This window comes from Urocitellus parryii, chromosome 2 (assembly GCF_045843805.1).
Source record: "Urocitellus parryii isolate mUroPar1 chromosome 2, mUroPar1.hap1, whole genome shotgun sequence".
In the NCBI taxonomy this organism is placed as follows: Eukaryota; Metazoa; Chordata; class Mammalia; order Rodentia; family Sciuridae; genus Urocitellus; species Urocitellus parryii.
The window spans coordinates 83,693,591-83,717,728 of NC_135532.1; the positions used below are offsets into that span (position 1 = coordinate 83,693,591).

At 34.3% G+C, this 24,138-nt stretch overlaps 2 protein-coding genes across 2 annotated transcripts in view; both read right to left on the minus strand.

The window, feature by feature from the left end:
* Positions 1-388: 388 nt before the first annotated feature.
* On the minus strand, positions 389-785 carry LOC113176628 (general transcription factor IIH subunit 5). Its single transcript, XM_026381110.2, has one exon. It carries the CDS (start codon positions 728-730, stop codon positions 515-517), a length of 216 nt encoding a protein of 71 aa, XP_026236895.1. The 5' UTR covers positions 731-785; the 3' UTR covers positions 389-514.
* A 4,623-nt stretch (positions 786-5,408) lies between these two features.
* The window catches only part of Mtmr6 (myotubularin related protein 6), a 38,975-nt gene continuing 20,245 nt past the window's right edge, over positions 5,409-24,138 (minus strand). The window contains exons 5-14 of the mRNA XM_026381108.2: positions 23,904-24,032; positions 17,776-17,910; positions 15,657-15,789; positions 14,627-14,736; positions 14,147-14,272; positions 10,585-10,634; positions 9,983-10,183; positions 8,032-8,163; positions 7,260-7,386; positions 5,409-5,805 (exon numbers count right to left, since the gene is read on the minus strand). Of these exons, the coding sequence (XP_026236893.1) occupies positions 5,545-5,805; positions 7,260-7,386; positions 8,032-8,163; positions 9,983-10,183; positions 10,585-10,634; positions 14,147-14,272; positions 14,627-14,736; positions 15,657-15,789; positions 17,776-17,910; positions 23,904-24,032 (1,404 nt within the window). The 3' untranslated portion in view covers positions 5,409-5,544. The remainder of the gene's footprint in view (positions 5,806-7,259; positions 7,387-8,031; positions 8,164-9,982; positions 10,184-10,584; positions 10,635-14,146; positions 14,273-14,626; positions 14,737-15,656; positions 15,790-17,775; positions 17,911-23,903; positions 24,033-24,138) is intronic.

Below are 24,138 nucleotides of genomic sequence, written 5' to 3' on the forward strand. Positions count from 1 at the left end.
ACTAAATGCTACAAAATTTTGCTCAAAGACATTAAAAATGACATAAATGAAACACACTGTATATTTGTGGAATGGAAGATAATTTAGTTAATATGTCAATACTAAAATGAATCTCTGGTGAAGAGGATGAAGAGGTAGAATTAAGAAGCAGGGTGGAAGGGAAAGTAATAAAAGCAAGACATCTACATATAACTTTCTATGTACATTTGAATTTTGAACTGTGTAACTGTTTAACCTATTTAAGAAATGCACTAAATGAAAAAGAAAATATGCAAATATTAAAATTGAAAACAAAATATGTTGCAAATCAATAATGTTTTTTTTTCAATTATTAAAGTTTTTTTTTTTTTTTACTTTTAATTCTGAAGTACAACAAAAATAAGTTCTGGGTTTTTGTCTTAACAAATGATTATAGTCTTTCCCACAGCATGCTCCTCAGCCACATAAGCCACCGAATGGGGACAGTCTTTCCTATTTGTTGCTTACAATTCCTAAGCAGTCAATATCTGATATTTTATTTCTGGGTAAGAGAAAAAGCATTTTGGTCCATTAATTCACCTACTCGCTCCTGGAGGACATTAACCAACTCTGCTATTACGAAGACATGAGTGTCATCGATATCTTGAATGATGAACTTCTTCCCCAGGGCATTGGACTCATCCAAGTACAGTAGAAACTGCTTCATGGCAGGATCGCATTCTATAAGCACTCCTTTCAAGACATTGACCATCTTTTTTCCAGTCAGAAGGTGCAGATGACCTCAATAATCCTCCGCCCAGAGACCCAGCGAGCCTCGGCGTCGCCCACACAGTGCTCCGGCGCCGCAAATCAATAATGTTAAAAAATTATTTAAGTGACTTTTGAATATACTATTCTAACTGCACTTCCTTGTTTATGGTATATGTAAGGACAAGGAGAACTGCAAGGAAATACAAATTCTATCCTATTTCTATTATTAGTGATACTGATTGTTACTTTAAAACCATATTTTGTATGCTGAAAAACAAAGAAAACAATGTCAATGTTTCAGGCTATGAGAAACCAAGATTTTCAATATAAGTAAAAATATAAAGCTCAAAGAATATACTGTGGTAATAATGTGAATTAATACTGCATAAACTTGTGATTTTTAAAAATATCATCATCCCTAGCTCTATCTATTGCAGACCTAGAAACCACAGTACCCCAATAGCAATGAGCACATTTAGTGCCCAGAGTTTGGTTTTCCAATAAAAGAAACTAAGGTTCCTTGGGAAAATGACTGATTCCGAAACCAGGCAGAAGAGTACAAGATGAGCCTAAAACATCAGAAAACAGACATGCTCAAAACTAACATCAAGGGGCATATCAAAAAGTCATGAAATGAACTGAAGGGGATCTGTTGATCAGGATTAGAATACTTTGCGCCCTAAGAGCATTTTCTGTAACTGATTATGAAAATCATCACTAAGTTTTTGGAGATGACTATGAGACCTCTTTACTCTGAAAATTAGTCATTCAAAAGGAAGAACTAAACATTTGCCATGACTTTTTCAAGAGGAATTTTCCCAATTGACAAGTGAAAGCACTTAAAAAAAAAAAAAAAAAAGGCTGGTGATGTAACACGGTAGTAAAGCATCCTAGGGTTCGATTCCCAGTGCCAAAAAAAAAAAAAAGACAAAATTAGAGAACCACTATTTCGTAATACCTCATGAAATAACTGATTATTAATGAATGCATTGTTAGGAAATGAGAATATTCAATTTGATGCCCCCAAATCACCTGACAGTATCTGCTAAGCACAAAGGGAAAAAATGTACCTTTATCTCGGAAAGATAATTCACATAATTAAATTGAGAATCACTCACAATGGAACAACCTAGCATTATACCTTCTTCCAATTCTTCAAGATCAAGTAGTCAGGAACTTTCCTAAAATACTTGATCTGAATCTAATGCCTCCTTGACAAAAGGCACAGCAGATAGAGGACCAAATTACACTATGAAGAAGCATCAGATGAATGTGGAAAGTATCTATGGCAGGTCTGGTTCAGTCAATGCAGAGGTGAAAAGGTGAGAGCACTGTCCAACAAAGGGACTGACGGGGTATAAGCAAATGCAATACATGACCCTCAGCTGGACACCAATGCAAAATGGCAAGTCAAAAATCATTTGGGTGGACACTGGGGTTGTGGCTCAGCAATAGAATGCTCGCCTAGCATATGCGAGGCACTGAGTTCGATCCTCAGGACCACATAAAATAAATAAATAAAATGAAGGTATTGTATCCAACTACAACTTAAAAAAAAAAAAACACAACATGGGGGTGCTGGGATTGTGGCTCAGAGGTAGAACACTCGACTAGCATAAGTGAGGCACTGGGTTCGATCCTTAGCACTATACAAAAATAAAATAAAGGTATTGTGCCCACCTATAACTAAAAAATTAAAAATTGAAAAAAAATTTGGGAACCAGAAGTTACCCTTTTCTCAACTAGTCACTTTCTTCTTCATGCTGACATCAGATCTGCCTTTGGAGACAGTTCAACTGGATGTGCTAACCCCTTCGATCTTGTTTATCTTTGAGAACAGGATGCCTATAGAGCAGATCCTCTTCCAGTGAGCCACTGAAACTGATTGCATCTAAGATCGCTGCCAGAGTAACCCCCAAAAAACCTCTGACTTCATTATAATCCATCTACATGCTATAGTGCCATGACAGTTGATATGACAGCAAAAGAATGAACCATAAAAGGAACAAAAAGAGGTGGCATCTGAATTCCTGGAAAATCTCCACTTCTTCACAGAAAGACATGAATATTCCTGCCTTTTATTGGCCTATCCTTCCCCTCATTTCTTTTACTCTATTATTAATACCCTCCCCAAACCCCAACAGATTGAGAAATTGATTTGAGAGTTTATCTCCTACTTCTACTCTTGGCCAAGAATAAACAACCTTCCTTCTCTGCTCAGAGTTAGGCCTTATTATTGATTCCACAATTCTGAGCAGGGAAGAGAAGGGCCCAGTTTAGGGTCAAAACCTGGCAACAGAACGTTTGTACTCACTGGACCTTGCCTTCCATTAACAAGATGGTAATGGCATAATAGGTTCTAGTAAGACCAGCAAGTGACAGGAGACAAAGGAAAATTTAATAAGTTATTAACTCTTTTTTTTTAGAGAGAGAGTGAGAGAGGAGAGAGAGAGAGAGAGAGAGAGAGAGAGAGAGAGAGAGAGAATGAATTTTTAATATTTATTTTTTAGTTCTCAGTGGACACAACATCTTTGTTGGTATGTGGTGCTGAGGATTGAACCCGGGCTGCACGCATGCCAGGCGAGCGCGCTACCGCTTAAGCCACATCCCCAGCCCAAGTTATTAACTCTTGTCTACTAAGTCTTTGAGCTCATTATGCCTCTTTTAAATATTGTGGGAATTACTTTTGTATACAACAGTAATTATTTACCTACAATCTTTTGGGAAATGAATTGCTAAAAATTTATACTGTTATTTTACTATAATGTGAAGGACCATTTGCCTAGGTGAGAAAAAATACAAACACACACAACTTAATCCCACTTGTTTTTTCCAAAAGAAAAACATTCAAAGTAAAACATGGACATTTAATAACCTTTAAATAATACAAGAAATAATTTACATGCTATATATTCCCAAATGCAATGAACATAAATCCAACTGTATAAGACATATACACAATCTACTTTTTGCCAACATATACCCTTATACTCAGGATGTTATCTGATTTCTCAATCCATGTGTGAGTATACACACACACACACACACACACACACACACACACACACACACACGTGTCTAAATTGAAAATTAAGATAATAAACCAGAGAGTGGAATATAAGAACTCTGCCCATGGAAGATTCTTAAACCATAATATGACTAGAACCAAGGCACAAAAGCTTCCCTTTGTGGTCATAAAGTTTCCTTTCCCAGTGCTTACATCTGTAAGTAGGATTGGTTAATCACATATTACAAGTTATATTTCCGTTTAAAAACCAGTATTTTTCTTATACAGTATTACAGAACTACATTTGAAAAATAAACAGGATTAGGTAAGCTCACATACAATAAAACTTTCTTTCACTTGAAAAAGATGCTTACATTCAAAGCTAACAATAGATATAGGTGTAATAAAGAGATGCATGAGGAATCCTATGCAAATTTCCTAGTACCCTTGAGTTGTATGTACCTCATGCCAGCCAGCTAATTTAAATTTTTGATTTTAAAGCCAGATGTGTGATATTGCCAATGGCAATTGATTTGTTGTTGTTGTTGTTTGCTTGCTTGCTTGCTTATTAAAGATACGTACTAATACATAGAATAAACAGTTAACAAGGCAAAATGAAACACTTCCAGAGTTTTAGCTGCTTTTGTTAAATATTACCTAGGCTCCCCTTGGTGTCCCTTTTTTCCTTTAACATAGGGGAAAAAAAAAAAGTTCCACATAGAAATGACTGTTTTAGAATTCATGCAGCCAAGCATAATCTAAAACTATCTGTCTACTTCCATTTTTACTTACCCCAAAGTTTTTGGGTACACTGAAAGTTAAATATTCTAGGAATAGCAACTCATTGGAAGGTAAGGCAGTTTAAAAATATATATGTGTACTATTCATTGTTTCTAAGAACAATTTTAGGGTTTAGCTCTTTACACTTACACAGTTATCAAAGGATTAAAGCCAACCACAAAATAAGAATCAATAGAATGCAGTAATCCATATATAAAAGACGGTAAAATGTGTTTGTATGTATTCAAGAAATCAATAATCTAAGCTACAAGTAATAAATCATCAAATGTAGCACTAAACAAATTACAATCAGTATAAGACCTTAAATTTCATTAATTTTGAATATGGAAATAGGACTGGCTAAACATGAATTAAACAGTACTTCTGCAACTGTTTATCAGGAGTATTGATGCATGCAACCCCTGCAGTAATGAGAGTGCAATTCTTTACAAACTAAATGAGGTTGATCAATAGAAAAACAAAGCAAACCCCATCTTGTTCTAGGCTATAAAACTTAAAGATAAATAATAAACTGAGAATTTATTTTAAGGCTCTCTTAGAAATATTTTTCATGGCACTTCAATATTAAACATCACTAAAAGGCAGAATATGTAAATATTCATAGTTGCACAGTTACATAATTAAAAGTACATGCCATGTTAATTATTAAGAGATCATTTTGTTGAGTTTTCTTACCTCACAGTTACAATTAAGGAAAGCTATTCATGTTTTGCTGTAATTAACATATAAACCATACAGAAATGTCAATTCACTAGTGTACAGTGCAAATTGTGTTTTAAGTAAATATGGCAAATACCACTCATTTCTTATAGAACTGAATGTCATTCCTTGCTAGAAATCCAATTAAACTGACTTATTTTTCTTACAAGAGCAGTTAATTTCCTTTCTTCAGCCATTCATGTACTGTTAAATCCCATTCTAACTCCCCTTTGGTCATGGCACATAGACCATCCTCACCATAATTCATTTCTTGTTCTATGTTCAGTCCAGAAAAACACTTGGAAAGTCTAACAGGTCATTCTTGCCACACCATATTCTAAGCTGACCACACCAGGTTCCGATTTGGAAAACTCTTCTGTATAATCACTGTAACGATTATCTGCTGGGTTGCTGCCCTCTATAGTTCGAAGCGCATCATTCACTGGTAGTAGAGTCTGTTCTTTAAGACACAGAGAAGTTTTGAGGGTAGGTGATTCTGGATGAACTGAATGTAATAATTCCTTGGTGAGGACACCATCTGATTGCTTATTTTTACACTGCTTAATTTTCTAGAATAAATAAAATTTGAAAAAAAATTACACACCTCATGGTCAATATATGTTGGATTAAAAAAACGTGCTTTTGCAAATGTTCTCCTTATATATAACACAAAATTACATCTTGAAAAATAAAATCTAGGGCACATGATACAACTTAAAATTCTGTTTACAATTTTTACTGTGGAAAATGCTTTTGTAAGTTTTTATATTTATTAAACAACAATCCACACTTGACTGCAGATCACTAGGCCTACATTTGAAAAAGATATATATTACCTAGAAAATATAACAAGTAAACATTTTATAATGAAAGAAATGTATATTAGACACTGTCTTTGAAATTGAAACTATATTAACAACCATACACTTATGACTAAAGGTCATAATGACTGTGAAAAATTTTTCTTACTGAGTCTTCCTACAATGGTTAGATGGGTGTACATGATAGGCTTTAGAATAGCAATAGAACTTATTATTATTATTTTAAATACAAAGGTGTCCTGTGGCAGAGTATTATGCTCTCTAAACCCTTGGGCTGATCTCCAGATAATATTGTACTACCCATATTTTGGACTTCCTCTCTTTTCCATATTCTCCTACAATTTACTCAAGCAGTCACTACACCTTGTTATCAAAAAGATGACTAAGGGACATCTGCCTGAGAGGCAGATGAGACAGCCTTACTAAGTTAAAAACAACTGTCTAGTATTTTTTAAAAATGCACATGCATTTCCTGATCCTTTCTGGTTATAAATGACAACAAAGAAAATATTAAAGGAAATTCTTAGAAGAGAGGGATTTCTTTTCTTTCTTTCTTTTTTTTGTTGAGGGTGGTAACAGGGATCAAAGCCAAGGGTTCAATCTTTATCACTGAACACATTTTCAGCCCTTTTTTATATTTTATTTAGAGACAGGGTCTCGCTGAGTTACTTAGAGCCTTGCTAAATTGCTGAGGCTGGCATTGAACTCATGATCCTCCTGCCTTAGCCTTCCAAGCCGCTGGGTTTACAGTCGTGTGACCCCCATGCCCAGCAAGAAGACAGGGATTTCTTAATACACACTCAAAAAACAAAACTTAAGGATTGATCAGTTTAACTAATATGAAAATCAAAACATCTAAATAAAACATACACTATATAAAGTAGAAAATATAAGAATAAGCTGAACAAAGCTGTTTGTTAACACACATTTGTATTATACACAACCAGACAACTAGTGTCTTGTATGTAAAGAGCTCTTATAAATAAATCAATAAGAAAAAGGCAAATGAGCCAACAGAAAAATGTGCATAAGTTTGAATAGTTCATTCACAGAAAACAAAAACCAAATGAGTAATAAACACATGAAAAGTCACCCAACTTCATTTCTAATCATGGAAATTCAAAAGTGAAACAACTTAAACAGAGCAAGTTAACTAATTTTACATTTTAAATATATTATTTTAGACACTTCAGAATACTTACAGATTCTAGGTCTTGAATATCCTTCTCTAACTGCTTATTTTGTTCATTCATGTTCATAATTATATTGAATATAGACTGCCTTGGATGCAATGTTCGATCAAACTGGTGGTACATGTTTCTCCAAAACCTTTATGAAAAAATAAAGTTTTTACCAAAACTCAGAAAGAATAAGCTCTAGTGTTCTATAGTATAGCAGGGTGGTAATACTTTATAATAACCTATTATTTATTTTATGAATAATTAGAAGAGAGAAGCTTGAAGGCTCTAAACCCAAAGTAATGATGAGAAGATACAAACATTAGTTATTTGTTCAGTACATATTGCATCACATTGTACTTCACAAATATGTTCAATTATTATATATATATATATACTTTTGGGGGGTACTAGGGATTGAACTTAGGGGCACTTGACCACTGAGTCACATCCCCAGCCCTACACTGTATTTTATTTAGAGACACAGTCTCACTGAGTTGCTTAGTGTCTCGCTGTTGCTGAGGGTAGCTTTGAACTCCTGATCCTCCTGCCTCAGCCTCCTGAGCTACTGGGATTGCAGGCGTGCGCTACTGTGCCCAGCCAATTATTATATGTTAATCAAAAAATTTAAAGTAATTGTTTAAAGACATGGAAATGCTTACTGTTCTGATTTGATCATTACACATGTATTATGCTATACTCCCTAAATATGTACACTTAGATAATAAATTAAACAATTAAAATAAACTGTGTTTGAGAAAAAGTAAATATAAACACTTCAATGATGCAAACTTACTTAAAATTGAAAGATACTGTATTTGGTTCCAAAACTGTAAACCTCTGAGATTTGGAACTGTAGAGAGGATTTAAGTACTTCTTTTGGTCATCCAAAAGAAATGGCCACAGGGAGTAAGTTTTCTCCTTCAACCTTAAGGTAATAAGAAAAATATAAAGATCGTTCTTAGAGATGCAAATTATTACTGCTAATATCATTTTCATAAAGCAAATAATTGTTTCCAAAGTAGATTTAAGTTTTAGTTTTTCTATTCAGTGTGATGTCTTGTCTCTTTCATTCATAATCATGCAAATAAATCCATGTCTCTAAAACATAACACAGGTATACCATTTTCTCTATACTATACACTTTAAACAATTCCTCTCAAATCACACAACTTCGAAAACTTGGGTCTCTCTTATACCTATTTTAAATCACTGTACACATATATGTGGAACAAGGCACTACTAGAGCTATCTGTTTGTCCTTATTCTCTTAATCCTGTATCTAGACAACACTGATGTCAGTGCAGAGAAATAGGCAAAATTAGGACATTATTCAAGAGTTTTAAAAACCAGTTATATTGCAAATCTAAAGGAGATGGTAAAGGCAAAACAGTATACACTAGAATCCAGGAGGCAAAGGGAAAATCTTCTATTTTTCCATGATAAGAAGATGAGCCATAGGCATGTTCTTAAAGAAAGACTACTATTAAATATACCCTTTATTTCTATTTTCTCATTTCTGAATATGTTTGGTACTAATTGAGAATAGATATTTCCTAGCTTTGTACCCCAAGTCACCTGCTTCAAATTATGATTAACTCTTATGAATGACTATAACGCAGAGTGAAAGTCTTAATGTTTTTGACATGTTTGTCTCTGACATATTTTGTTATTGCCTTTATACATCTTTTTTAAAAATTTTTTTTATTTATTTTTTTAAGAGAGAGAGAGAGAGAGAGAACTTTTTTTAATATTTATTTTTTAGTTTTCGGCAGACACAACATCTTTATTTGTATGTGGTGCTGAGGATTGAACCCGGGCCGCACGCATGCCAGGCAAGCGCCCTACCGCTTGAGCCACATCCCCAGCCCGCCTTTATACATCTTTAGAATTTTCTACATCCTCAGTTCTGCCATCAACTGTATTAGGAGCATGTGGCTATCCTCAAACTATTACCAGATTTAGCTTCTCTAATATGTCATTCAGATGTTCAAGAATCTAGAACTGTTCTTTACTGCTACTGAAAATAATGTAAATTCAGAAGCCAAACCTAAAAAGTTATATAGGACCTTTCGGTCTTAGCCCAGATCTCACCTGCATCAAAATACCACCTGGTTGGGAAAGAACAGGTGAGTTAGGGTCATACAGTGTTTCAGAGGTTATGGGGGACCCCACACAGGAACAGACACACTATAGTCAACACAGGTAGACTTAATTTCTCCAAAGAACTATCTCTTCAGAAATGTGAGGAGAACTATAAGGCTCCATATTATCTTAAAACAAACCAAATCTTAAACATTCTACCACACTTTTAAACTAGTGACCACTGTTTTGTGGGAAACAAATTAATCTAAAGACTTCTCTATTCTAAAATATATATTTGATCTAAAAAGGAGAATGAGGGAAGTTTCAGGGTGTAGGCAGTGTTTCTTTTTTTCTCAGTGCTGGTTATATAGGCAAGTAAGATAAGATTTAATGAGCTGCACACTTAACACTAAATGTACTTTTTTGTATCTACATTATACTTCAAAATATACTTAAAGATATATTTTTACTATTAACCTGGGGGGTGGGGAACACTAGGAGGGTATTTAGCTTTAGAAATATAGACAATAAAATCTTCACAATAAAATTTAGTTCTATTTCATACTGTTGAGCCATTTAATTAAGTCCACCATAATTTATGGCTGTGTGACTTCAGCTGTGTAGGAAAAAAAAGAGAGCCCATTTTCATTAAATCATCTTACTTGAGTTCTTCTCTTTCCTTCTGACAATTTCCAAGGAAGTTTCCAAATTGGCATGAATGAATGTGTTCATGAATCTGAAGAAGAAATGCTTCATTGAATTCAAATGCTTGTGGAAACTGTTCCGTCAAATGCCACACACATTCCAAGAATTGAGTAAACACTGGTGAAACTTCCTTTGGGTCACCATCCAAATGGCCACACCTAACCACCCCCACAAGAAAGCAAAAACTTTTAAAAAATGCCTCTGAAAATAGTCCATTGTTCAAGTACCGTTAAACATATAAACTATAATTCTAAAATGCACATTAATACAAAAATTATCATTTTTTATTGAAACCATTTATCCGTATGAGTTTTGTAACAACAATTTTAAAGGATGTGTAACCTTCAAAATACTACAATTTAGCCAAAAAGGAAGGTGATAGTCATGAAAATAACACAGATATTAGAATAAAAAGCAAAGACAAAAATTAAATCTGTCTTCAAATACAATACTATACAAAACCATACCTCTCTCTCCTCCCACCAGACATAAGTGTTAAACACAGAAACACTGTAGTACCCTATTTTACAAAAGACATAAATGTACAACTGCCACTCACCTCTCTGAAAATTTATGTCCAAATGAGATCCAATCTTTTTCTATTAAAACCTTAATGAGAAAAAGTAAAATATACTTTGTAATTATCTGTAACTTTTTTCAAAATGGTTTAAATTCTATTAGCTTAAAAACAGCATTTATACTTTTGGATTATGGTTGAGAACAGAACAATAACAACCAAAAAACACTACAGGCAAAGATGTCTGGAACCTGCACTAGTGGTGGGATTAAAGAGTGAAAGTACATAAAATGAAAGGTCTCATGACAAATTTGTTTATTATATTTTAAGTGAAAAGTGCATGTTATAAAACAATATTACACTTAAATTTTTGTATGTAGGAAGATGACATAGAAAAGGCTAGGAAAATCAGGCCGCAGGCCTATACTCCCATCTACTCAGTAAACTGAGGCAGGAGGAATACAATTTCAAGGCAAGCCTGGGCAATTTAGTGAGAACCTGTCTCAAAATAAAAAACAAAAAGGGCTGGGGATGTGGCTCAGTGGTAGAATGTCCCTGGATTCAATCGCCAGTACCAAAAAAAAAAGTAAACTAAAATGCTAACAATGGTGAACTCTGGGTAGCAGACTGAGGTGTGAACATTAAACCTTTTGGGCTTACTTTTACATTACTTATAACAACTTTTTGTGAGAAAAAAATAAATGATCAAAAAGAGCAATGAAAATCACACTTTAGATTCAAACCCAAATGTTAATATTTATCCTCCCGAATGGATTATCTTTATTTATCTTTCTTCTCTGTCATAGGCTTCTTTATCAACTCTACTGAAATGCAGACTTCTAATGTTTTTCAGTCTAATTTAAACATTTCTTCTTAGTATTTACTATACCTTATAATTTCATTATATAATCGGCAAGCAAATTCTTTTCACAGTGTCAACATTGCCACTTTCACTTCTCTAATTTTGTCTTAAATCTATATCATTTAGGCAAAAGGCCATATGTCATAATGGTTAAGGATGAAGTTTCTAGAGTACAGGCTTGGGCTCAAACCCTGGCTTCACTACTTCTTCTCTTATGTGACCTTGGGACAAGTTATCTTTGGGCTGGAATCACTGATTTCATTCTAGGTCCTCTGCATCCATTTAGACACATCCACACCTAAATCTTAACTAGATTATCTCACTGAACCTGTTCCTTTGTTATGTTCAGTGAGTAGCAGGAGAGGGGCACCACCCATGCTAGAAACCAGTTCAGGAGACTAAAGGAGGGCTCTTCTACCACACACTCAATTCTGATTCTAAGTCCTTAACATTTCTGAAACCCAGTGCCTCCCTATCCACTATGTGTTGCTACCTTAGTTCTGGTCCTTTTTTTTCTCTTCACTTATTTATCATGAATGGTTTCTACACTGGACTCCCAGTCTCTATTTCTTCTCCCCTCTGCTTTCAAGGCACCAAACCATCTTTTAAGAACATAAATCTAATCAAATTACTTGAAGTTACTGTTTTTTAAAGGCTAATGTTCAATGCCCAAAGAGGGTAAAGTCTGGGCTGAGGTTGTGGCTCAGTGGTAGAGTGCTTGCCTAGCATGCATGAGGCACTCAGTTCAATCTTCAGCACCACATAAAAATAAATAATAAAGCCACTGAGTCCACCTAAAACTAAAAAATAAATATAAAAAAAAGAGGGTAAAGTCCAATTCTAGCCCCTTTTCTTCTTCAGGACCCCACTCTAACACTCTAATCTCCATGTATCAACATCATCTGCAGTCACCTAAAGGGGCAATGCAGTAGTTCACATTGCTCCTGTTACCTGAGACACTCTCAGTACCCCGGTCGTTCATTACATTACTTCATTTGGACGCCCAGCAAACAATTAAAGCCAAACACGCCAAAGAAAATATTCTTCATTTCTAGCAGGGTGCAATGGGTACAGTATACCCTGAAATTCCAGATCCAGGAGGCTAAAACAAGAGCCTCAGCAACTTAATAAGACCCTGTCTCAAGAATAAAAAACAAGACAGGCCCGGTGGCACATGCCTGTAATCCCAGCTGCTCAGAAGGCTGAGACAGGAGGATCACAAATTTAAAGCCTCAGCAATGGCAAGGTGCTGAGTAACTCAGTGAGACCCTGTTTCTAACTAAAACACAAAATAGGGCTGGGGATGTAGCTCAGTGGTTGAGTGCCCCTGAATTCAATCCCTGGTTCCCGCAAATTAATTAATTGATTTAAAAATTTTAAAAAGAAAAGAAAAGAACAGGGTTCCCCTGGGTTCAGTGTCCCGTACTGGTAAAAAAAATTTTTTTCCTTATTTCCATATGTCCTATCACAGACTGAATATGTTAGCAGCACAAAACAATAGTGCTGAAAAGGGTTTGGTGATTTTAAATCTTTCTTTAAGATGTCACTATTAAAAAAATCTAGGGGGTTGGTGATACAGCTTAGTAGTAGAGCACTTGTCTAGCATGTGTAAGGCCCAGATTCAATCTCCAAAACCATTATCAAAAATAAATAAATAAAAAGTAAAAAATCTAGGGCTAGGAGCATAGCTCAGTAGTATAGCACCTGCCTAGCATGACTGAATCCTGGGTTCAATTTTTAGCACAGGGGGGAAAATAATCTAAACTTATGAAAAATTTCTAGTATTTCTTCATTTATTAAATATACCAAAAGATGTGAAATTTGAAAGTTAATCTGATCATGTGTTAAAAAGCAAAAAACAAGGACTGGGGTTGTGGCTCAGTGGTAGAGCACTTGCTTAGCATATGTGAAGCACTGGGTTTAATCCTCAGCACCATGAAAAATAAATAAATAGAATGAAGGTACTATGTCCACCTACTACTAAAAACAAAATGTTTTTTTTTAAAAAAGCAAAAAACAAAAAGTCCAGAGCCATTTTTCTGGGGGTACCAGGGATTGAACTCAGGGGCACTCAATCACTGAGCCACATCCCCAGCCCTATTTTGTGTTTTATTTAGAGACAGGGTCTCACTGAGTTGCTCAGTACCTTGCCATTGCTGAGGCTTTGAACTTTCGATATTCCTGGCTCAGCCTCCTGAGTTGCTGGGATTACAGGCATATGCCACCACGCCCACTAGTGCTTTATTTTCACAAGACATGAAATGTGTTCAATGGAAACTTAATCTTCACATATAAACATGCCCAATATGTTACTACACCTAACAAATAAAGGTGTTTTAAACAGAAAGTTCCCTTCAGAATCTAATTTTTAAGTATTTTTATATGTGCATTGTTTTACATTAATTTTTTAGACAAAATATTACTATTTTATTTTCACTGTAACATTTAAGATGGGAAAACAAATTTCTAAATCTAAAGTTTTTGCCAAAGATATAGCATGAGTGGAAATCTGTCTAAAACTAGCTCGAGATTTCTCAACCTTAGCAGTATTGACATGGGACCAGATAGTTCCTTGTTATGAATTTGTCCTGCATAAGGATATTTAACAATATTTTTGGCCTCTACCTGCTAGATACTTGCACCATTGCCTTTCCACACAAAACTGTCTTCTAACATTGCCACTGTTCCCTGGGGAGACAAAAACACTTCTATTTGAGAACCACTAACTGAATAAATCCTTACCATGAATCCTTTGATCGTCCTGTAGTAGGAATCCAATAAAAGTGAACCAAGGGAACACACTTGTGAAGTTCTATCCCACCCATCAGAACAATGTACTAATACACTTGCATTTTCGACCATTATTGCCTGAAAAGAAATATCACATACTTAGATTCTAGCAGAATGCCTTTTACATATATCTGAAGTTTATTTACTTGAAAACCATACTATCAGCTATCACATTACAAAGGAGAGCTATATCTGCAATGATGTTGGCATAGCATACTTAAAAACAAAAACAAAGCAAATAAACAACAACAACAAAAAGAAAGTATCTGTATTGAATACTACATGATATTTTCAAAGCTCAAATTAAAGTGAACCTTATTAAAGAGCTAAGTAATAAAAAGTCACCTGACCAGACTACGTACCAGTACCTAATAGGATAAATCATCCTTCCTAACCATTATATATGCAAAGTTCAACATGAAAAATAATTACTTTGGCTAGGAAGATTGCGGCATCCATAACAGCTTTGATATGGCGAAGCCATCCTGAGCTTTCCAATCCAGAGTAGAAATCATTGACAGAAAGCCCTCTGGTACCATTGACTGAAAAAAAGGGAGAAATTTTTTTCAGTTAGAATGGGGCTAGAATTTCTACTGGTCCTTCTAAAGATTTTTCTAGGTAAGTAAGTTGAAAAAGAAAGGACAAAATGAAATATGAAAAGATTCAATTAGAACCTTAATAATACATTTTGAAATACATTTTTCTATCATTCCTGTACTTAAAAGAAATTGATACAAAATCCCTTCTAAATATTTTTTAGGAGCCAGGCGCGTGGCACACACCTGTAATCCCAGTTGCTGGGGAGGCTGAGACAGGAGAATTGTGAGTTCAAAGCCAGCCTCAGCAACTATGAAACGCTAGGCAATTCAGTAAGACCCTGTCTCTAAATAAAATACAAAATAGGGCTGGGGATGTGGTTCAGTGGTCGAGTAAATACCAATAAATAAATAAATAACTAGATAGATAAATAAATAAATAGATAGATACATAGATAGATAGATTTTTAGGGCAGATGTTTAACTAAAACTAGTCTTCTATTTTAATTTTTAAAATTTAACATCATGACTGGAAAGATCTTAATACTTAAAAGAAACAGTATCATAAATTAATCTTTATTGCACTATGCAAAAATAACTATCTAACAATAGCAATTTTTGCAAAACCATTAAAATTATATTAACAGAGACACCACAACCCAGACAGGACTACTGAGTACTTGAAATGTGGCTAGTCCAAACATAGCTGTGTTCTATGTGTAAAATACACACTTGATTTCTAAGACTTAAAATTTCATTACCAATTTTTATATCAACATTAAACAAGTTTTTAACATTAAGCAAATTTTTAAAATACTACTTGTTTCTTTTTACTTTAAATGTGACTAACAGAAAATTTTATAATACATGCAACTAGCATTATATTTCTATTCAACAAAGTTATCTATAAGCAAGAAAAATCATACCTTCCAATAATTTCTGAAGGCTGGACCTCATAACATGAATATTTTCTATTCCAACAAACTGAAATCTAATATTAGAATAGTTGTCTTCATTTTCATAACCTTTTCCAGCTGCTCTGTTGGCCATCGCATTCAGCTAAAATTTAAAATTTTAGAAATTTAGAAACAAATTACTTTTATCTTTTGATTTACTAAAATGTCATAAAAACATTAAACAAGACATTATCTGGAAGAGATTTTGAAGGAACCCATCAAAACTAAATAAGCTACCATTTTTTGGTAAGCAAAATGTCACATTATCAACAATAAAGAATTGTTACTATAAAGTAACAATATATATGATTATCATATAAAGGAAAGGACTGAACAGGAAATACCCACAAGTTCATGAAGCCAATTCAGCTATCTGCAATACTTCAAAATTAAAATAAAGGCATATTTCCTATCTAAATCTTAAATGACTGCAGAGCTAGCAAGCTTTTCTTTTACAGAATGAAACTGTGAGATTCACTTCAGAAGAAGCCTAGAGTAAATGATCCACAAGGCTCATGAAAATCAGATCTGAAACATGCCTCCAACTTATTGGAGATCCTTCACATTAGAGATTCCTGGAGATCCATACACTGTGTAATACAGCATCTGTCCTGCTAGCCTGATACAGCTCTAAGAATTAGGCCCAAAATAAACTAGACTCTAAAAACAGACTGCCCATAGGTACATAAGCCTATGGTCTTTGGTTATTACAGCAAATGTTATCACAGGTACACTTAGGATTTGAATACTTACTTCTTTCAGACTAGGATTTCATATGAAATGTTACTTTACTATTCTTTGCTTATGAACTTGGATGAAAGGGAATCTAAAACGGAAGTAAAAGTAGCTTTTCACTGGGCCTCAGGGTGATAACAAGTATATTTAAATGACATCTACTGACTCGCTAATTATAAGTAAAATTAAGAGTTAGATATAAAAAATGTTTCCATTATCACTCCTTGATTTTATTAAGTTTAACTAGCAAAGCAATTAAAGATATATTCTCTGTGTAGAAGACAATTATATAAGTAAGAGCTATTAGAATTCTTGAATACAAAGTTAAGACATAAATCTTCAAAGTCTTTTTATATCTTAGATGTGATCTCCTTAGACTTTCTTAGTCTGTTTTTAACAAAATATTATCCAATTGCCAATTTCTAATACTTCCTAATTGACTCAAATTAATCTAATTTTCTGCATTCTCCATTATTTTTTCGAGACTGCATAAAGATGAGAATTACTCTAAAGCAGCTAACAATTCCTTTTACAAAGCTGCCTAAAATTGCTTGTTTTATGTTGCTCACTCGCTGTTTCTCATCGCTTTCTCTTATTTTCTCATCATTCCAGATTTTTGAAGAAATTCTCACTATAATTCTGCCAATGTCCTTTTGTGTAGCCCACCAGCTCTGCATTCGATGCTATAATAAAAATTAAAAGTAAAGTTAGCTGTTACCACTGAAGAATTTAATTACTTTAATTTCAGGGTCCTATGTGAATTGGCTATTAAACTGAGCTCATAAAAAGAAAACTGGATTCTGACTCTATCCCAATGATAAAAATTTAGCCTCATAGCCCTAACAGAACAATTTCCTATTCATTATAATTCTCTAGTCAATGTTTCCTAAATTAACTCACTGTTTTTCATTTTTTAAAAAAATATTTCAGAATAAGATTCATTATTTTAACAAAAAAGTGTTAATTAAAAATTTCATAAAAACAAGTTAAGAATTTATAACTTTTGATATGTTACACACTATTTAGTATTTCTTAACAATAATGTAAGACCTATATACTACCAAGAACACTATAAAATTCAGCTTTCCTAAATTAATTAGTGTGTGTATATGTATGTATCAGATGCATGTGTCACATATCAGAAGACATAAGAAATCACCATCCAGGTTACTGAGAACAATTCTTCTAAGTTGATATTCCAATAAAGAATTGATTTCCTTTGTATTATTAGCCTTGGGTAATTTAAAACCAGGACTCAGATATTTTAAATATGGACAATTTATTACCTCCCCCCATTAATTAAAGTAACAGAGATAAGTAAAGTAACAGATTGTACTGTATTTACATTACATACTTTGGGCCGGGTATCCACAACATACATGTAGCGATTGACTGGATTGGCTTTACTAATTGCTTGAAGCAAATGTTCATCCTCAAGGCACCTGGCACTGAATCCTGACAGTGGTTGACTACATCGACAAATGGCAGCCTAATTTTAACAAGACAGAAAACAGATTATGCCAAAAAAAAAAAAAAAAAAAAAGCTTAAGAGAAAAAAACTCAAAAGTTAAAATCAAATATGCAATTGTTTAAAAGATTGATGTAATCGAATACATTAATGTTGAAATCCGATTTGAATTAAATATTCTTTCAATATCCCGATGTTCCCTAAGTTTTCCCAGTACTCTCCTAAGACAACTAAATGCTTCCTTAACTAGTCTAATAGAAACAAAACTTAAGTCTTAAGAAAAATCACTTAGTCAATTCTCTATAGAGTTAAGATATCTGCATCCTATGCTCTACTTTAATTATAGGATACTTTCAATTCCGGTTAAGTAAAGGAATAGTCAATCGTGTAAAACATGAATTTTTAAAGTAGAAACATTTAAACATCTGAAAGTCCCAAAGACTTTCAGAATCTCTAATTGAAACAGCAATCTTTTTATAAAGTGAGATATAAAATAACAAAAGTGACATTCAATTCAAATTTGGATTAAAATATAGTCAACCTAGGAGGGCAAGAATACATTTTGAGAACTAGGGAATGACTGAATTCCCTATTAAATTTACTATATTTTAAAGTCTTGAATAAAATGTAAAAATTTAAACCCAGACACTTATTCTCCAATCTCATCCATGCCAACTCCAACTTAATTTTACCCAAATATTCTATATACAATCTCATTAAAGGAACAAAAGTAAACACAAAAATATATTTGTGCATATTTTAAATTCATATATAAAACAAAACCGTAAAAATATAAAACAAAAAAATGAAGACTGTATTATTAATTTTTTTCATATCTACTTTCTGATTTTATTAAGTTGGCCACTAAATATCTATTTTCAGCCCAGCTTTCCAATAAGCAACATACGTGAACATGGGTGTATCAAACAGGCCATATCCGGATAACCTCCTCACAATTTAATAATGAAAAGCAAATTGGAATAGTCTATATATGTCAATTAAGTCTAGGTTATTAATTGTGTTGTTGAGTTCTATAGTTTCATAGCAGCACAATTCACGATAGCAAGATTGTGGAACCAACCTAGATGCCCTTCAATAGATGAATGGATAAAAAAAATGTGGCATTTATACACAATGGAGTATTACTCTGCATTAAGAAATGACAAAATCATAGAATTTGGAGGGAAATGGATGGCATTAGAGCAGATTATGCTAAGTGAAGCTAGCCAATCCTTAAAAAACAAATGCCAAATGACTTCTTTGATATAAGGGGAGTAACTAAGGACAGAGCAGGGACGAAGAGCAGGAGAAGAAGATTAACATTAATAGGGATGAGAGGGGGGAGGGAAAGGGAGAGAGAAGGGAAATTGCATGGAAAGGAAAGGTGATCCTCAGGGTTATACAAAATTACATACAAGAGGAAGTGAGGGGTAAGGGAAGAATAATACAAGTGAAAGAAATGTTTTACAGTAGAGGGGGTTGAGAGAGAAGAGGGGAAAAGAGGGGAGGGGAGGGGGGATAGTAGAGGTTAGGATAGAGAGCAGAATTCATCAGACACTAGAATGGCAATATGTAAATCAATGGAAATGTAATTGATGTAACTGATGTGATTCAGCAATCTGTATACGGGGTAAAAATGGGAGTTCATAGCCCTTTTGAATCAAACTGTGAAATATATCAAGTTAGATGTAATGTTTTGAACGACCAACAATAAAAAAAAAAAAAGAAAAGCAAATTGGAAACTTTTGTTTAAACATTGACCTTTATCTCTGCTCCCTTCCAAAATCCAATCAAAATTCTAAAAAAATAAGTTTAAGATTATAAAATCACAAGGACAAAAAGAATAGAAAAGGAAACAATAATAGAGATGTCAATAAAATTTGGGGAAATGAAGCCAGGTATGGTGGAGACTGAAGCAGGAGGATCACAAATTTTAGGCCAGCCAGAAAAACTCAGTGAAATACTGTCTTAAAATTTAAAAAAGGGTTGGGGGATGTAACTCGGTGGTAGAGTGTTTGCCTAACCATACATGAAGCCCTGAGTTCAATCTCCAATACTGAAAAAAGGGGTGATAGCAGATTGTCAAGTGATAAATGACTTGTGGCAGAAGAAAGCTGCTAACTCCCCTAGATTGAAAAGAAACAAAGTATTCTGAGCATCAACATCCCAGAAAAGCTCAGGGGCTGAGTTCGGGTATGACTAAACACAGGATAACTGGTTGAATTCCTATATAAGGACTAGTTACGATTTCCAAAAATTTCCTTACCCTGAAGACAAAAGTTTATTCTATATACAGGATTAACCTGAAGACTCTGGACAACAGGTACAGCTATGGATGGGAGTGAAGCCATATATCCCCCAAAACAGGAGAACGAAATAAAAGTCTTCACAAAAAATGTGAAATCCTACCATCCCTGTTACCACAGTGTGGGTCACATCCAAAGTTACTATACACACCGGCAAAACATAAAGATTCCTCTTTAAGGATACCAATTAGATATCATAAAGAAGCCAATGATATAGAACTTTATGTACACAGCTGAGAAACCAGTTAAAAATTCAGATGTATGAAAGACAAAAAAATTTTTAAAAAGAAATTCTGGGGAAAGATAACTTACGTGGAAACACAACATTCTTTTTATTAAAAAAAAAATCCTTTTTCTCAGAGAACTAAGACACTATATCCAACAATAGAAAACTGAGTACAAATTTTTGGAAAATAAGAAAAGAGCTCAAATATTCAAAAAAAGAGCTTTAATACTCAATATTTAATATTGAAATATTAAAAAATGATCCATAAAAATAAAGAATCTAAGAGGCAGGCTAAAACAGAGATATGGCTGAGGAAATCTAGAAAATAGAGATGGAAGGAAAGAAGCCTAAAAAAAATAGAGATGCTAGAAAGCCCAATTGTCAATTAACATAAGTTAAAAAAAGAAGAGGAGGAGGAAAACAGAGGAAAGAAAATTAAAATTACCAAACAGAAAAGCAACTTGCCAAAACTGAGATCTGAGCAATGAACAATTCCTATTACAGCAACCCATCATAAAGATACTTCCTCTACCTCTTCATTTTGCAAAATCCTTATGATTTGAAGAGTTTGCTATTAAAATGGAAGCCTTAAATGTCCTTGGTTCTCTTTCTTCTCTCAGTGGTTGTTGGCTTGTCAAAGTATCCTGTTTCCCCAAATAAGCAGAATTAAAAGAGAACAGCAAAAAGGAAAAACCTATCTGCTCACTAGTCCCTTGTTTACAAGTCACTGAATAGAAGGAAGAAAGGGATGGTAAAGGAAGATGACAGCTATGAAATTTTCTATATTTTGGGGGTAGTTGTAAAATTTTAATTAAATGAAAAGCCAGCATTTTCCTATTATCAACATTATAATAATGGCCTTCTGAAGTAAAAATTAGTGTTCTTTTGGATATTTAAACCTAAAGGGGAGTTATAAAATCTTTTTTTTTTTATTGATTGTTCCAAACATTACAGAGCTCTTGATAAATCATCTTTCATACATTTGACTCCACTGGGTTTTGAACTCCCATTTCTACCCCAAATACAGATAGCAGAATCACATCTGTTACATACTCACATTTTTACCTAATGGCATATTAGTGACTGTTTTAATCTGCTACCTTTCCTAACCCCTACTATCCCCCCTCCCCTCCCCTCCCACCTTCCCTCTCTGCCTCCTCTGCTGTTGTTCAATTCTCTCCCTTTTTTCCCCCTCCCCCTTGCCCATCATAACCTCTTATACTTTTGTGTATCATTGAAGGTCTCCTACCATTTGCATATCCTTTCCCTTCTCTCTCCCTTTCTCTCCCCCCATTCGTCTTTGTTTACTGTTAGTCTTTTCCTCATGCTCTTCCTTCCTGTTTTGTTCTTAGTTGCTCTCTTTATATCAAAGGAGACATTTGGCATTTGTTTTTTAGGGCTTGGCTAGCTTCACTTAGCATAATCTGCTCTAATGCCATCCATTTCCCTCCAAATTCTATGATTTTGTCATTTCTTAGTGTTGCATAATACTCCATTGTATATAGATGCCACATTTTTTTTTATCCATTCATCTATTGAAGGGCATCTAGGTTGGTTCCACAGTCTAGCTATTGTGAATTGTGCCGCTATAATCATTGATGTGGCCGTATCCCTATAGTGCGCTCTTTTAAGGTCCTCAGGGAATAGTCCAAGAAGGGCGATAGCTGGGTCAAATGGTGGATCCATTCCCAGCTTTCCCAGGAATCTCCATACTGCTTTCCAAATTGGCCTCACCATTTTGCAGTCCCACCAGCAGTGTACAAGTGTACCCTTTTCCCCACATCCTCGCCAACACTTATTGTTGTTTGACTTCATAATGGCTGCCAATCTTACTGGAGTGAGATGGTATCTTAGGGTGGTTTTGATTTGCATTTCTCTGATTGCTAATGATGGTGAGCATTTTTTCATGTGCTTGTTGACTGATTGTATGTCCTCCTCTGAGAAATGTCTGTTCAGGTCCTTGGCCCATTTGTTGATTGGATTATTTGTTATCTTATTATTTAATTTTTTGAGTTCTTTGTACATTCTGGATATTAGGGCTCTATCTGATGTGTGGGGGGTAAAAATTTGTTCCCAGGATGTAGGCTCTCTATTTACCTCTTTTATTGTTTCTCTTGCTGAGAAAAAACTTTTTAGTTTAAGTAAGTCCCATTTGTTTATTCTTGTTGTTAACTCTTGGGCTATGGGAGTCCTATTAAGGAATTTGGAGCCCGACCCCACAATATGTAGATTGTAGCCAACTTTTTCTTCTATCAGACACAGTGTCTTGGTTTGATATCTAGCTCCTTGATCCATTTTGAGTTAACTTTTGTGGATGGTGAGAGAAAGGGATTCAATTTCATTTTGTTGCAAATGGATTTCCAATTTTCCCAGCACCATTTGTTGAAGATGCTATCCTTCCTCCATTGCATGTTTTTAGCCCCTTTATCAAATATAAGATAGTTGTAACTTTGTGGATTAGTCTCTGAGTCCTCTATTCTGTACCATTGGTCCACCTGCCTGTTTTGGTACCAGTACCATGCTGTTTTTGTTACTATTGCTTTGTAGTACAGTTTGAACTCTGGTATCGCTATACCTCCAGATTCACACTTCCTGCTTAGAATTGCTTTTGCTATTCTGGGTCTTTTGTTTTTCCATATGAATTTCATGATTGCTTTATCTATTTCTACAAGAAATGCCGTTGGGATTTTGATTGGCATTGCATTAAACCTATAGAGAACTTTTGGTAATATCGCCATTTTGATGATGTTAGTTCTGCCTATCCATGAACAGGGTACATTTTTCCATCTTCTGAGATCTTCTTCTATCTCTCTCTTTAGGGTTCTGTAGTTTTCATTGTATAAATTTTTCACCTCTTTTGTTAGGTTGATTCCCAAGTATCTTATTTTCTTTGAGGATATTGTGAATGGAGTGGTTTTCCTTATTTCCATTTCAGAGGTTTTGTTGCTGATATACAGGAATGCCTTTGATTTATGCGTGCTGATTTTATAACCTGCCACTTTGCTGAATTCATTTATTAACTCTAGCAGCTTCTTTGTAGACCCTTTTGGGTCTGTTAAGTATATTATCATGTCATCCGCAAATAGCGATAATTTAACTTCTTCTTTTCCTATTTTTATGCCTTTAATTTCTTTTGTCTGTCTAATTGCTCTGGCTAGTACTTCGAGAACTAAATTGAATAGAAGTGGTGATAGAGGGCACCCCTGTCTTGTTCCAGATTTTAGAGGGAATGCCTTCAATTTTTCTCCATTTAGGATGATGCTAGCCTGAGGTTTAGCATATATAGCTTTTAAAATGTTGAGGTAAGTTCCTGTTATCCCTAGTTTTTCTAGTGTTTTGAACATAAAGGGATGCTGTACTTTGTCAAATGCTTTTTCTGCATCTATCAAGATGATCATATGGTTCTTGTCTTTAAGTCTATTGATGTGGTGAATAGCATTTATTAAAAAAAAAAAAAAAAAAAAAAAAAAAAAGCTTCTTACCTCCTTTTCTTCATGATAGTAGGAAAGAACTGGGAATCTTCCTTTGCTCCGGAACTTGGAACTACCAACAATTATTGGTTTGCTTGCTATCCGGGGAACATAAAGTTCTCTGGGGTAAGTTTCACAAATCTGTAAATATCAAACAAAACATAACTACTCTACTCACAATTCAAAAACCATAAGGTTAAAACTCCTTTAAAAACCTGCAATCTTATGAAATCAAAGAACAGCCATC

Bases quoted from the DNA above. Each gene is read 5' to 3' on its own strand.
- LOC113176628 (XM_026381110.2), bottom strand. From the start codon at position 730: ATGGTCAATGTCTTGAAAGGAGTGCTTATAGAATGCGATCCTGCCATG.